The 14,790-nt window shown below is 37.6% G+C and overlaps 1 protein-coding gene across 1 annotated transcript; it reads right to left on the bottom strand.

Annotated features, from left to right (window-relative positions):
• On the bottom strand, window positions 1–13,026 carry LOC307157934 (uncharacterized protein). Its single transcript, XM_079869927.1, has 9 exons — window positions 12,952–13,026; window positions 4,772–4,851; window positions 4,552–4,686; window positions 3,619–3,781; window positions 2,961–3,489; window positions 2,361–2,416; window positions 2,071–2,138; window positions 225–268; window positions 1–140 (listed from the first exon to the last, which is right to left on the bottom strand). Exons 2-9 carry the CDS (start codon window positions 4,844–4,846, stop codon window positions 74–76), a joined length of 1,137 nt encoding a protein of 378 aa, XP_079726053.1. The 5' UTR covers window positions 4,847–4,851; window positions 12,952–13,026; the 3' UTR covers window positions 1–73.
• Window positions 13,027–14,790: the final 1,764 nt, after the last annotated feature.

The following is a 14,790-nucleotide window of genomic DNA, read 5'->3' as shown; positions in this document are numbered from 1 at the left end:
TTGTCCACTATAACAGACACTGTGGTTCAAAAACAAACAAACAAAAAACTGTCTTCATGTACCGGTAATGTAATTAACATTGATTGAGAGTAATTTGAACATGATCTTCAGGCTGCCAGGTGGGTGGCCATGTCTTCTTACTGGAAAAAAGTAAAAACAACAATCAATAAATGAGAAATTTACAGAGGTGAATTAAGTTGCCATGTAGGTTTACTTATTCTTACCAGGATGGACAAGGCAACCAATGCATCAACACCTCTTTACGTCCCTGTGAATTAGGTAAAAAATAAAGAGCCAATTACAAAACAAATCATCATTACATTTCAGTCTTTACATATCATTACATCACTTATAGTACATCACTTAATTTTTAAAGCATTTAATGTAACTCATCAAAAACCTTTAACAAAGCACATGTGGCATTACTGTGGTACAGCTGCAGGTCGGAGTTATGTACGTAACAAAAGGTGGATGCTACAACAGAAACTAACCCCTAACCTTTACAGACAGCTTTCACGACCAATTAAAGGGGGGGTGAAATGCTATTTCATGCATACTGAGTTTTTTACACTGGTAAAGAGTTGGATTCCCATGCTAAACATGGACAAAGTTTCAAAAACTAAGTTGTACGTTTGAAGGAGTATTTTTGTTTCAAAAATACTCCTTCCGGTTTGTCACAAGTTTCGGAAAGTTTTTTTCGAGTATGGCTCTGTCTTACGTAAGATAGGGCGGAATTTCCTTATATGGGTCCTAAGGGCACTTCTCCGGTAAGATCGCGGCCGCGCGCGCACTCGTAGACCAGAGCAAGAGAGTGAAAGCAGTTCGCCATCAAAGCGCCCTGCCCGGCTTTTGGGAAGTCAATGTCACCAAAGAAGTGTGTTTTTGGTTGCCAGGGCAAGACAACCCTGCACAGATTCCCAAAGAACCCAGCGTTAAGGAACCCGTGGATGGAGTTTGTTTTCCTGAGCATAAACGGAGGCTGTGTAAGACTGTTGTTCCCTGCATTTCGACGATGATTGTTTTATAAACAAAGCCCATATCGACGGATTTGCAGATCGTCTAATGCTTAAGGATCGAGCAGTCACAATGATAAAGGTTCGCGGTCGTGCGTTGGAACCGGACGGTGAGTAAAACTGTTTGTTGAACAAATGTCTCTGTGTGTTGTCACTAGCTTGGCGCGTTAGCACAGCTAAGCTTCGCCCACAGGGCCCGCCCCCAGCCGCTCGTTTTTTTCCGGAAAGACTCGGTACAGTCTATCTTTCTGTTAAAAATTTAATAAAACAAAAGACTTTTTGGAGATATGAAGGATGCAATATTACTCCATAGGTACTCAAGATTAACAGGAGATTGAGTGAAAATGAGCATTTCACCCCCCCTTTAAAGACCTTGCTCCACAAACAAAGCTCCAACATACCCACACTTGCAAAAACACACTACAGCAGGTTTTGTCATCAAAGTATGCAATCTGAAATTTGAATTCCAATTCATCATTTAGAATTCTTATGATCTTAACCAAAACTGACCCATAAATGCCAATCAAGCAAAGCCTAACAGACTGAAGAGCAACTTCAACAACTGCTGTTAACATTCAAAAGCAATGGAAAAATACACCTGACCTTTACATGTTATATAGTTAGATTATATGTTATATTCATACTACACTGTAGAAGCCAACACTGTAGTACTGTACAGAATATTTTATAATAAAATATGAATTTACAATTCTTCACCTTATTAATAACTGTTTGTGTATTGGTTTGTGATATTCTACCTTATGCTCTTTTCCACTGCCTGTACTCATACTGTAATCAGTAAGCAAATATGAATTCCATTCCAGATGTTTATTTTTTGCAATAAAGTACCCTACACATTAGCATATAGTGAATGTGGAGTTCTTAACATTACAACAGAGCTAAATATTTTGGGATACTGATCCATTCATTTGAGCAAAAACATAAATTAATTACTTAATTTAATAAATTATTTAAATAAATTATCTTTACATGAAAACGTCACCGGTATTATGGAACACACAACATTAACAGATTGAAGATACAGAGCAATGCCTACCTTTCTGAGACGCGTCTTGGATACAAATTCCACTGGAAATACGTCCAGAGACGCATGGAATGGACATTCTGTACAAATGTAAAATTTGGTTAGAAATGAATGAATTACTTAACTTGAACAGAGAATGTCTAAAAGTTAAAATGCAAAACAATTTTGAAACATCTAAAAATCTAAACAGCATTGAAACAATTATAAACATCAATATTATGAGAACTTTCCAAATGGATGACTGACCATGTGTAATAGACTAGCAATGCAAAGAACTAACTGTATTGTATAACATTTTATACCTGTGTCTGTATTTATTTGCCGCTTTCTCTTTGCTGCCATGTTGACAGTTGATTTGCTGTGAAGTAAAAAAAAAAAAATATATATATATATATATATATATAGCCTTAGTTCAAGTTCACATTGTTCCTTGCTCATTGTACTGGCTTTACCCAAAGTCATTTCACTCTGCGCTCATCTTTGAAATGACTCTTGGGCATCTAAGTGCAGCTCCTATCTCTCTGAATGGGAAAACATCAAATTCTCCAAAACTGTTAAATTATTACATTTAAGATTAAATTTCAGATTGGAAATCACCAATAAAATCTGACAACAACAGTCTCATAATTTTTTTTCCCTAAAGTATACATGTATAAACATTTTCAGGCTGGAGCAGCACATGAGCATTCATACACACGAATCTCCGAATACTGTCTATTTCTATAGCAACCGGAGCTTCTAAAAGCAGTTGGGATGACGTGTTAACTTTTCTAATCAACAATTTGCTCTTTTATTTAGAAGGTTGGATTAATTTGCCATGTTGGGCGTTATTAATGAGTAATAGGAGTGTAATGTTTTCATATATCTAGAGTCTTTGCATCAGCCCATCTTCTTCTACTCACCATTCTGGTTTTAATACGACTCCCTCTTCCATTTCATTCATCTTTAGTGCACTACTCATTCTTTTCTTTGCCTGTTTCTTCATCTCCTTTGCCTGTTTAGTCTTTTTTGTCACTTTCATGTCTCCTTCCTCAACAGGTCTCTCTGGTTCTCCCCCTCCACTTTCTGTCTGTTGTTCTTCAATTTGCTCTTTATCCTCCGATCTTTCCTTCATCCTCACTTCTACATTTTTCTCTGATAAAATGTCCTCTTCATCTTCTACAGCCTCTTCTAAGTCCTGACTCTCTGTCCTATCACCCTCTGTGTCCTCTTGTTCATTTTCTGGACTTTTGAATCTCTGTTCCTCAACAGGCCTCTCTGGATCTTCCTCCCCACTTTCTATCTGTTGTTCTTCGATCTGCTCTTCATCCTCCAGTCTTTCCACTACTACATTGTTTTCCAGTATAATGTCCTCTTCTACAGTCTCGTTCAAGTCCTGCCTTTCTGCTTCATTACCTTCTGTGACCTCTTGTCCATCTTCTGGACTCAAACCTTTAAAAAAGTACAATTAAAGTCATATTAAAACACATAAAAAAAAACTTTGAAATAAAGTGCACATTAACATAGAAACTTGTATATCTACAGTATTTAGGTGTCAGTGCTTGCAAATATACAATTTACCCTGTAAAATATGCTCAAAGAAGATGAGCATTTTTTCCATCACCATATGTCCCTCAGCTGGGAACTCAAAGGGACACTGGATCTCTGCTGTCCACTTATGGGCCTTCGAACATTTCCCTAGTATAAGAAGAGGAACATATCCCAGATCTTTCAGCTTCTCCATCTAAAATTAAGAACGTCAGACTGTACAGCTTTTAAAAATGGTTCATAATAATTCTGAAAGAAACAGTTAAAAAATATGCTTAGCATCATGTGACTCCAAGACAACATGTTTTTTGTTTTTTTTTAAATGTCCAGGCTTATTATTTATATTATATTATTAAAAAAATTCTGGAAGGCTGTTCAGACTGTATTTTTTCAAAACAACAACAACAATAACAACAACAACAACAAAAAAACAGAAAACCAAATCAAGGCTTCTGCTAAAGTTGAGTATAATCAATGAACATCAGTTCACTTGGTAGCCATATTTGCAACACCTCCAGGCAACTTTTTTTTTAGGTTATGCAAGGCTAAATGTTATTTACTTGAATGGGGAACTTCTGAAATCTCAAAACAAATTAGCAATAAAATTTTGCATGAACTGTGTCATAAGAGTATAGAAATAGAGTAAATAGAGTTAAAACTATACATTTTGTTTAGATTTAGTCATTGTGCAGGGCTTCTAATGGCTGCTGCAGTGATGACTTTATGACTTTACCAACTGCCTAGTAGCTCTTTTATTTACAAGAGTTCTGCCCATTAGTGGCACATTAGTGGAAATAATATGATAATTTTATAATATAACAATTACAATTTATTCATGATCATGTAATGTATTATGTTTATGTACTTGTATGTTAAACATCATTATATTGTATAGCCTCCAATATAAATGTTTTAGTTTAGAACAAAGTGTGAGTTAATGAAATTATAATGTTGAACTTTGCTTACTATGATGGCTAAATTGTCAAGGACTTTGGATTGATTCCTTGATGCAACTGTTGTTTTAGCCCACTGCTGGGCTTTGGCACGGAACTTTGCCAACCGCACCGAATGCTTATATTTAAAATCAAGCAATTTTCCACACTACGAAAAGAGAAACAGAAATACATTGAGTATTAAAATAAATGCAATGCCACATAAAGAAACAGTGTTAGTTATGCAAAATCACCTTAAAACAGGACCGGTGGAGGCAGTTCATCCTAATCCTGCAGTGGGGACACTGGCGTAAGGTTGAACCTGGCATTTGGACTATACAAAAACAAAACAAAAATATAGCTGCGAGCAGCGATTACGGGCCCAAGCCGGTGGCACCGCAACCCCAGTGCCTTTAGTAACCTAAAGGCACCGGGGATGGCGGTGCCGCCGGCTTTGGCCCTCCATCGCTGCTCGCAGCTATATTTATATATATATATATATATATATATATATATATATATATATATATATTTCTATCTATCTATGTCTATATATATATATATATATATATATGTATATTTACACACACACACACATATATATATAAGACAGAAAATATTACTTGTCTTACCTTATTCTGATTTTATGATACACTCAAAATATTCCACAACAAATCCTTTAAATTTAATGTAAAAATAAAAACGAAAGTAAGCAGTGTTGGTCTCACGTAACTCTCTCATTAGAATAAAAAATTTCAATATTTGCGATGCATTTGGATGCTAAACTGTTCTTTATTATAGGCTTTGTACTTCACTCATGTTCCAATATCGATAGAAAAAATCATCCTCTTCACACGCGCAAAAATGTGCTTGGAAACATCACAGTGGAGCTCTGCTTACTGTGAATGGTACAAATTGTACTACTGACTATTTAAACAGAGCAGTGTAATTCGTATATGTTAGGTTGACTATTTTTATTATTATATTGTATTAGGGCTATAATGAACAGGCTGCGATGTCAAGATTGCAATTCTGGAATGTGTGTGTGTGTGACGCGGTTGCGGTTGAACAGTGGACACATAAAAACATAAATAAAATGTTTAAGTTCATTCCTACTTCCATAGGCATACATTGAAAATGCTCGCTCTACTCCGCACCATTATCAATGTCTGTGCGGACGTCTGTATTTTACTTTCGCTTTTAAGTTAGCGATTTAAAAGCCCTCAGCGGTGTCACACGTCGATTAACTGGTGGGAAAATTTTATCACAGTCACATCCCTAATATATTTATATATAAATACAATAGGCCTACCTGAAAGAGAATTTTACTTGCCCGACCAGAGTATAGCCTGATTAGAACGTCAATAACAAAAAAATAACTTGGGAATCACTAAAACGAGAGATTATTCTAATTTCATTACATTCATTTTAAGTTGCAATCAGCAGTTCATAATAAATGTATTACTGATCAATGGTAACAAGGTTGCCCTGCTGAGGCTCATGCAGCTTCTCCAGGAGAATTGTAAACAAATGAGCGCAGCACACAAAAACGCAACGCAGTTAACAACATACTGACTATAAAAATTACAAATATGGAGTTTTTTATATATTTTCTAACATATGATAAGAGTTAAGCAACCTCATTTGACGAGTAGGCAACTATTTCCTGAATACAATCACAATTGAAACTGTGACATTGATTTCATACAACAGGTTAATAAACAGTTACAATTAAGTCACTTACATTTTAGATGCAATATTGACTGTTTTTGTTCTGTTTCAGCAGCAAAAATAGTTAAACAAAGATCAGCAGAACCATCGTGCATCTCACAGCAACTTGTTTTCTCATTACTTAATGATTCAGCATTTTGAAACGAATCGGTTGACTCAAAGATTCAATGGTCAATCCATAAACATCTGTCTCAATCATGAATGACTCAGTCATTCGAACGAATCGTTTGAACGAATGAATCAATGACTCGCTCATTAAGATGGTCGCCTGGTGACACCTGATGGCGGTTTAGTGTTATGTTTAAAAGTATCATTTTTTCCAACGTGCACCATTATCAATGTCCGTGCGGACCTCCGTTTTTTACTTTCACTTTTATATTAGCGATTTAAAAGCAGCCGCTCGTGTCACACGTCGATTAACCGATGGGAAAATATCCTCACAGTCATATACCTAATAAATTTATATTTAAATACAATAGGCCTACCTAGTAAAACGTTTTATATACTATTTTAATATCCTTTTGGACACAAGAGGGCAGTATAGCCCTATGTTTGATTTTTTGTTGAACCAAATAGCACTAAATAGCCTGTTTTTAACTTTTTCATACTCCTTGAATTGCAAAAACAGAATAAAATGGGTTTAGTTCTAATATTTGTATATAATAATAATTACATTTTTAGAAGTTATGTTGAGATGTTTCCTGCTTCCTTTTTGACATAAATTTAATCCCTCGCCATAGCAAAACCGTTTGAGATATTCAATATCCGTTTACAATTTTGCATCATTAATATATTTTAATCATGTTGAAAAAGTTTGGTGGGAATAAAATAAACCTTTTAGGAGGAGCAACTAAAAACTCAGAGGCTGATTTAGCAAAAAATCCATATTCAGACCAAAATATCCGACTTCCTGTTGGTCATAGCTAATAACTGTCAATTAGAAAGTTGTCCGGCTTGATGAGAACAATACACCTACCAAGTTTTGTGATTCTAGGAAAATTTTTGACTAAAGGTGGCGCTACTGAGCCATTTCTCCACGCCCGTTTCTGAAACTTTGCACATGTCTACTGGATAATAAATGTGATGTGTCTGTCGAGTTTCATGCATTTTCAAACATGTGAAGAGTCTCAAAAGCATCCGAAAAGAATATTAAAGTTTAATGCGTTGCCACGGCAACAGTATCTAAGATATCAATAATCCTTTCACAGGTCTACATCTGCCGTGTGTCTACATTATACACATAAAGTTTTAAGCAAATCGGGTAAAAATAAGAGGGTGATTTCAAAGCATTATGAAAGTGACACACTTCCTGTTGCCAGTTGGTGGCGCTATAACTTTGACTCACAAATGTCACATCCATGTGATCGGCCTCTTACAACGAACACACTGCTGAAGTTTCATCAAGATCAGTTAATGTATGCAGATGTTATAACACACTTCCTGTTTGAATTATTCGCCATAAATTCGTTTCCTTGCCACGGCCAAACCGTTCGAGATATCAAAAATCCGTCCGCAATTTAGCAGCCTCAATGTCTTGACTTCATGCACACCGAGTTTGGAGGCGAATGGATGAATTTCCTAGGAGGAGTACATCAAATTCCACAGCATGCGTTTCCAAACAACCCATAATAGCTGACTTCCTGTTGGTCTGGCGTAAAACTTGACCGGGGGAAAGTTGTTCGGCCCGATGAGATATATATGTGTACCGAGTTTCATATTAATTCATGCAAGCGTGTTTGATCTATGGACCAAGTTTTGGGACACCGTTCAAGGGGGCGCTGTTGAGCCCCCCTGCCACGCCCGGGTACCAGCTTCAGCCCGTCCCTGATGGCAGGGGGTTCTGACTTGTGTGCAAAGTTTCAAGAGTTTTTGAGCACGTTAAGGACCCCAAAAGCCCCTGAAACCTTGATTAACAATATAAAAGCAATAGTCAAATCCCCCCTCCCCTCACACACACAGAGACACAGAGAGAGGGAGAGAAAATTCTTCAGAAAATCCACATTCAAACCAAAATATCTCTCTTCCTGTTGGTCAGAGATAGATCATGTAAATTAGAAAGTTGTCCGTCTTGATGAGAACAATACACATGCCAAGTTTTGTTGCTGTTGATAAAACTAACCCCCCCACTTATGACTAAAGGTGGCGCTACTGAGCCCCTCACCACGCCCGTTTCTGAAACTTTGCACATGTCTACGGGCTAATAAATGTGATGTGTCTGTCGAGTTTCATGCAATTTCAAGTATGTTAAGAGTCTCAAAAGCATAAAAAAAGAATATTAAAGTTTGATGCGTTGCCACGGCAACAGTATCTAAGATATCAATAATCCTTTCACAGGTTTACATCTGCCGTGTGTCTACATTGTACACATAAAGTTTGAAGCAAATCTGGTAAAAATAAGACAGTGATTTCAAAGCATTTTAATAGTGATGTACTTCCTGCTGCCTGTTGGTGGCGCTATAACTTTGACTCACAATAGTCACATCTGTGCGATCGGCCTCTGACAACTAACACACTGCTGAAGTTTCATCAAGATCAGTTAATGTATGCAGAAGTTATAACACACTTCCTGTTTCTTTTTTTCGCCATAAATTCGTTTCCTCGCCATGGCCAAACTGTTCGAGATATCAAAAATTCGTCCGCAATTTAGCATCCTCAATGTCTTGACTTCATGCACACCGAGTTTGGAGGCGAATCGATGAATTCCCTAGGAGGAGTACATTAAATTCCACAGCATGCGTTTCCAAACAACGCTAAATAGCCGACTTCCTGTTGGGCTGGCGTAAAACTTAGAGCACGAAAGTTGTTCGGCCCGATGAGGTCTATATGTGTACCGGGTTTCATATTATTACATGCAAGCGTGTCTGATTTATGGACAAGTGTTCGGATCCCGTTCCAGGGGGCGCTGTTGAGGCCCCCTGCCACGCCCGGGTACCAGCTTCAGCCCGGCCCTGATGGCCGCGGGTTCTGACCTGTGTGCAAAATTTCAAGAGTTTTCGAGCATGTTAAGGGCCCCAAAAGTGCCCGAAAGGTTGACAAAATAATAATAATAATAATAATAATAATAATAATAATAAATATATATATATGTATATATATATATATAAATATAGCTGCGAGCAGCGATTACGGGCCCAAGCCGGTGGCACCGCAACCCCGGTGCCTTTAGTTACCTAAAGGCACCGGGGTGGCGGTGCCGCCGGCTTGGGCCCTTCATCGCTGCTCGCAGCTATATTTATATATATATATATACATATATATATATATACACATACATACATACATACATACATATACACACATATATATATATATATGTATATATATATATATACATACACACACACACACATATATATATATATATATATATATATATATATATATATATATATATATATATAGAAGACAGAAAATATTACTTGTCTTACTTTATTCTGATTTTATGATACACTCAAAATATTCCACAACATTGATTAACGTTGATTAACCCCTTGATTAACCGGTGGTAAAATATTCTCACCGTCACATACCTAGTATATTTTTATATAGATACAATAGGCCTACCTGATTTTGAACACAAGAGGGCAGTATAGCCCTATGTATGACTTGACTTTTATGGGACTAAAGAGTACAGTTGCTATTTTTAAACGTATAAGTAATTCTTAAATTGAAAAAAAAAAAGAATAAAATGGGTTTAGTTGTGATATTTGTATACTTTTATATAGAAATAAATGGTGTATAATTACATTTTTAGAAGATGAGGCTTTTCGTTTCCTTTTTGTACATTACTTTAATCCCTCACTATATCAAAACTGTTTGAAATATTTAATATCCGTTCACAATTTAGCATCTTTAATGTATTTTCATCGTGTTGAAAAAGTTTGGTGTGAAAAAAATAAACCAGTTAGGAGGAGTAGCTAAAAACTCAGAGTCTGAAACATCCCAAAAATCCACATTCAGACCTAAATATCTGACTTCCTGTTGGTTGGAGCAAATTACTTTAAATTAGAAAGTTGTCCGGCTCGATGAGACCAATGTACGTACTGATTTTTGTTACTGTATATACAACTAACCCCCCCACTTTTGTCAAAGGCATTTTGAAAGTGACACACTTCCTGCTGCCAGTTGGTGGTGCTATAACTTTGACTCACAATAGTTACATCCATCTGATCGGCCTCTTACCACGAACACACTGGTGAAGTTTCATCAAGATCAGTTAATGTATGCAGAAGTTATAACGCTTCGTGTTTATCTTTTCTCGTCATAAATTCGTTTCCTCACCACGGCCAAACCGTTCGAGATATCAAAAATCCTTCCGCAATTTAGCATCCTCAATGACTTGACTTCATGCACACCGAGTTTGGTGGGGATTGGATGAATTCTCTAGGAGGAGTACTTCGCATTCCACAGCAAGCGTTTTCCAAACAACCCATAATAGCCGACTTCCTGTTGGGCTGGCGTAAAACTTGACCGGGGAAAAGTTGTTCGGCCCGATGAGATCTATATGTGTACCGAGTTTCATATTAATTCATGCAAGTGTGTTTGATCTATGGACCAAGTTTTCAGACCCAGTTTAAGGGGGCGCTGTTGAGCCCCCCTGCCACGCCCGGGTACCAGCTTCAGCCCGGCCCTGATGCCAGGGGGTTCTGACTTGTGTGCAAAGTTTCAAGAGTTTTTGAGCACGTTAAAGACCCCAAAAGCCCCTGAAACCTTGATTAACAATATAAAAGCAATAGTCAAATCCCCCCCTCCCCTCACACACACAGAGACACAGAGACACAGAGAGAGGGAGAGAAAATTCTCCAGAAAATCCACATTCAAACCAAAATATCTCTCTTCCTCTTGGTCCGAGCTAGTTACTGTAAATTAGAAAGTTGTCCGTCTTGATGAGAACAATACACATACCAAGTTTTGTTGCTGTTGATAAAACTAACCCCCCCACTTTTGACTAAAGGTGGCGCTACTGAGCCATTTCACCACGCCCGTTTCTGAAACTTTGCACATGTCTACTGGATAATAAATGTGATGTGTCTGTCGAGTTTCATGCATTTTCAAGCATGTGAAGAGTCTCAAAAGCATCCGAAAAGAATAGTAAAGTTTGATGCGTTGCCACGGCAACAGTATCTAAGATATCAATAATCCTTTCACAGGTCTACATCTGCCGTGTGTTTACATTATACACATAAAGTTTGAAGCAAATCGGGTAAAAATAAGAGGGTGATTTCAAAGCATTTTGAAAGTGACACACTTCCTGTTGCCAGTTGGTGGCGCTATAACTTTGACTCACAAATGTCACATCCATGTGATCGGCCTCTTACAACTAAGACACTGCTGAAGTTTCATCAAGATCAGTTAATGTATGCAGAAGTTATAACACACTTCCTGTTTGAATTATTCGCCATAAATTCGTTTCCTTGCCACGGCCAAACCGTTCGAGATATCAAAAATCCGTCCGCAATTTAGCATCCTCAATGTCTTGACTTCATGCCGACCGAGTTTGGAGGCGAATGGATGAATTTCCTAGGAGGAGTACATCAAATTCCACAGCATGCGTTTCCAAACAACCCATAATAGCCGACTTCCTGTTGGTCTAGCGTAAAACTTAGAGCACGAAAGTTGTTCGGCCCGATGAGGTCTATATGTGTACCGAGTTTCATATTATTACATGCAAGCGTGTCTGATTTATGGACAAGTGTTCGGATCCCGTTCCAGGGGGCGCTGTCGAGGCCCCCTGCCACGCCCGGGTACCAGCTTCAGCCCGGCCCTGATGGCCGTGGGTTCTGACCTGTGTGCAAAATTTCAAGAGTTTTCGAGCATGTTAAGGGCCCCAAAAGTGCCCGAAAGGTTGACAAAATAATAATAATAATAATAATAATAATAATAATAATAATAATAATCCTACCGAAAACAATAGGGCCTTCGCCCTTTCAGGGCTTGGGCCCTAATAATAATAAATAATCCTACCGAAAACAATAGGGCCTTCGCCCTTTCAGGGCTTGGGCCCTAATAATCCTACCGAAAACAATAGGGCCTTCGCCCTTTCAGGGCTTGGGCCCTAATGACTAAATTACATAAATACATAAAAGGCAGACATCAAGTACAAAACTTAAATTAAAGATTAATTTATATTTGATAAGTATACAGTTTTTGAGAGCTGTGTGTGTATGTATATACTGTACATAACACACACACACACACATGCATACATACATATATATATATATATATATATAAACACGTCTATATATATAGATGTGGTACATCTCAAAAACTACGTATTAAAGACTAATAATAACTCATTTATTTTCATTATCATCAAATGTTTTCAGGATTTGCCAAGATAAACAGTATGGGATCATTTTGTAGGGCTGTTAAAATCCACACATCTGTGATCTACACGTAATGCCTGGTATTGACTTAAAGTAGTGTGCAGTTATCTCATCATAAGGTAACCACAAACATATGGTGCATCAATAAAAAGCAATTGTTGCGCACAGCAAACTCTTACACTACATTTTATCCTAAAATATTTAATAATAATCGCCTGACAACTAGGGCGACATGTGCATGCTCACTTTAAAGAATAACGTTTGATGCTGACAGCATTGACACGCATTAGATATCGGAAGCTATTAACACTTGCATTTACAATAATTTGGGTTAACAAGAACTTAAATGTTTTATTCTTTTGCTAAATACTTACTTGTGTATTCTGATATGTTTCAATGGAAGAACGAAGAATGGCGAACTTGAGCACTGTATTGAGGGACGGGAAGTGATGAGGGCGCTGAAAATGTTTAAACATTTGATTGGTTGCCAAGCGGTAGTGGGTGTTTCCTGGAGCAGCGAATGACTAAAATTCAGGCCAATGTAGGCTACTTTTTTTAATTTATTATTATTATTATTAGTTAATACTTTTACCATTCCAAATACAATCACAAACAAAGAAAAAAAAATGCGTGTATGAGTCAAAAAGACAAAAGCAGAGAGCAGAATAAATAAAGCAGACAGATGTATAACTAGGCTACTATAACTAGCATAAATTATTCACATTGAATTATTGAAAATTCTGCAAACATTTTGTTTCCCGGAAATGGATTTTTAGAATTAAACTGTAAAAACAGTCCCCCGACTATTAATGAGCAAGCGTGTAATATTAGATGTAGTAACAACATTCGCCCCCATTAGAGATTATGAGTTATGTTTCTGTACAAAAATAAATAAATAAAACAAATAAATAAAAATAATAACGCGCATTTCTGCATGCACCTTCGGCATCTGCACGAGATGAATCGTGAATCTTCGTACGATTAAGGGGCGGGACGATGACGTTGACTATAATACATTTCTGCGGTGTCTTCATTTAGAACTCCTCTCTGGTATGGATACTGACAGTTTCCTCTTGGCTCTTCGAAGATATGCTATGAAATATTATCTGATCAAGGAACTAATTTCAAGGGAGGAGAAAGAGAACTCTGGGAGGCATTTTCACAGCTTGGTCCCTCTTTCCATGAGATACTTGCCCAACAGCAAATTAAATTCTCATTCAATCCGCCATATTCTCCCCATTTTGGAGGTACTTGGGAGAGAGAGATACGGTCTGTTAAGACGGCATTACGAGTAGTTTTGGGAATACAAGTAGTCTCAGAGGAAGTTTTGTATACAATGCTCGTTGAAATTGAAGAGTTGTTAAACTCAAAACCTCTCGGCTATGTATCTTCAGATCTTTCAGACCCTGATCCAATCACACCAAATATCCTACTGATGGGGCGGCGAGATGCATCTCTTCCTCAAGTGATGTATGCAGATTCAGAACTACTTACCCGTAGAAAGTGGAGACACAGCCAAGTCCTTGCGGATCGATTCTGGGTCAGTTTTGTTCGAGATTATCTTCCAAGTCTTCAGATTCGTCAAAAGTGGGAACTTGATGGTAATCCTATTGCTCCTTCTGCCATCGTCATGATTGTGGAACCTCAGCTTCCTCGGGGACACTGGCCTATAGGGACTGTCAGTAAGATTTTGCCAAGTTCTGATGGAAGAGTGAGAGTTGCTGAGATTTTCAGCAAAGGGAAATATTTAATTCGTCCAGTCAGCCGTCTGATTGTTCTTCCTGAATTGACTGATTCTGATAATTCAACCACATGAACTTTCTGTAAATGCAAATATGTTAACATATTTGGGGGCGGCTGTAGAAAATCCTGCTGTGATCCGATTGGCTGACTAAGTCTTGATAAAGAGCACCTGTGGCTCCTTACTAATTATGTTTCAGTCTCCTCTTGTTTAAACTAAAAGCTGTTGTTCAGACCTGGCTTGTGTGGAATTGTTGCGTTGTTGACCATAAACCAACAATTACCATCACTGCCATCTGTGAAATGTCTACTCCTATGTCACCACAAATAAACTGGGAAAAGTACTTGATGACTGAATGAGTTTTAATGGACCCACCATTCCAGTAGCAACAGTCAAATCAGCCTAGAATTTCTGCTAAATTTTTACACAATGCATACGCATTTTCCATCAATAGAAGTTTAACGGGAGGGTT

The sequence above is a fragment of the Squalius cephalus genome (assembly GCF_949319135.1).
Source record: "Squalius cephalus genome assembly, chromosome: 4".
NCBI classification, from domain to species: Eukaryota; Metazoa; Chordata; class Actinopteri; order Cypriniformes; family Leuciscidae; genus Squalius; species Squalius cephalus.
The sequence above is the reverse complement of the archived record's forward strand: the minus strand, read 5'-3'. Positions and strand labels throughout refer to the sequence as shown.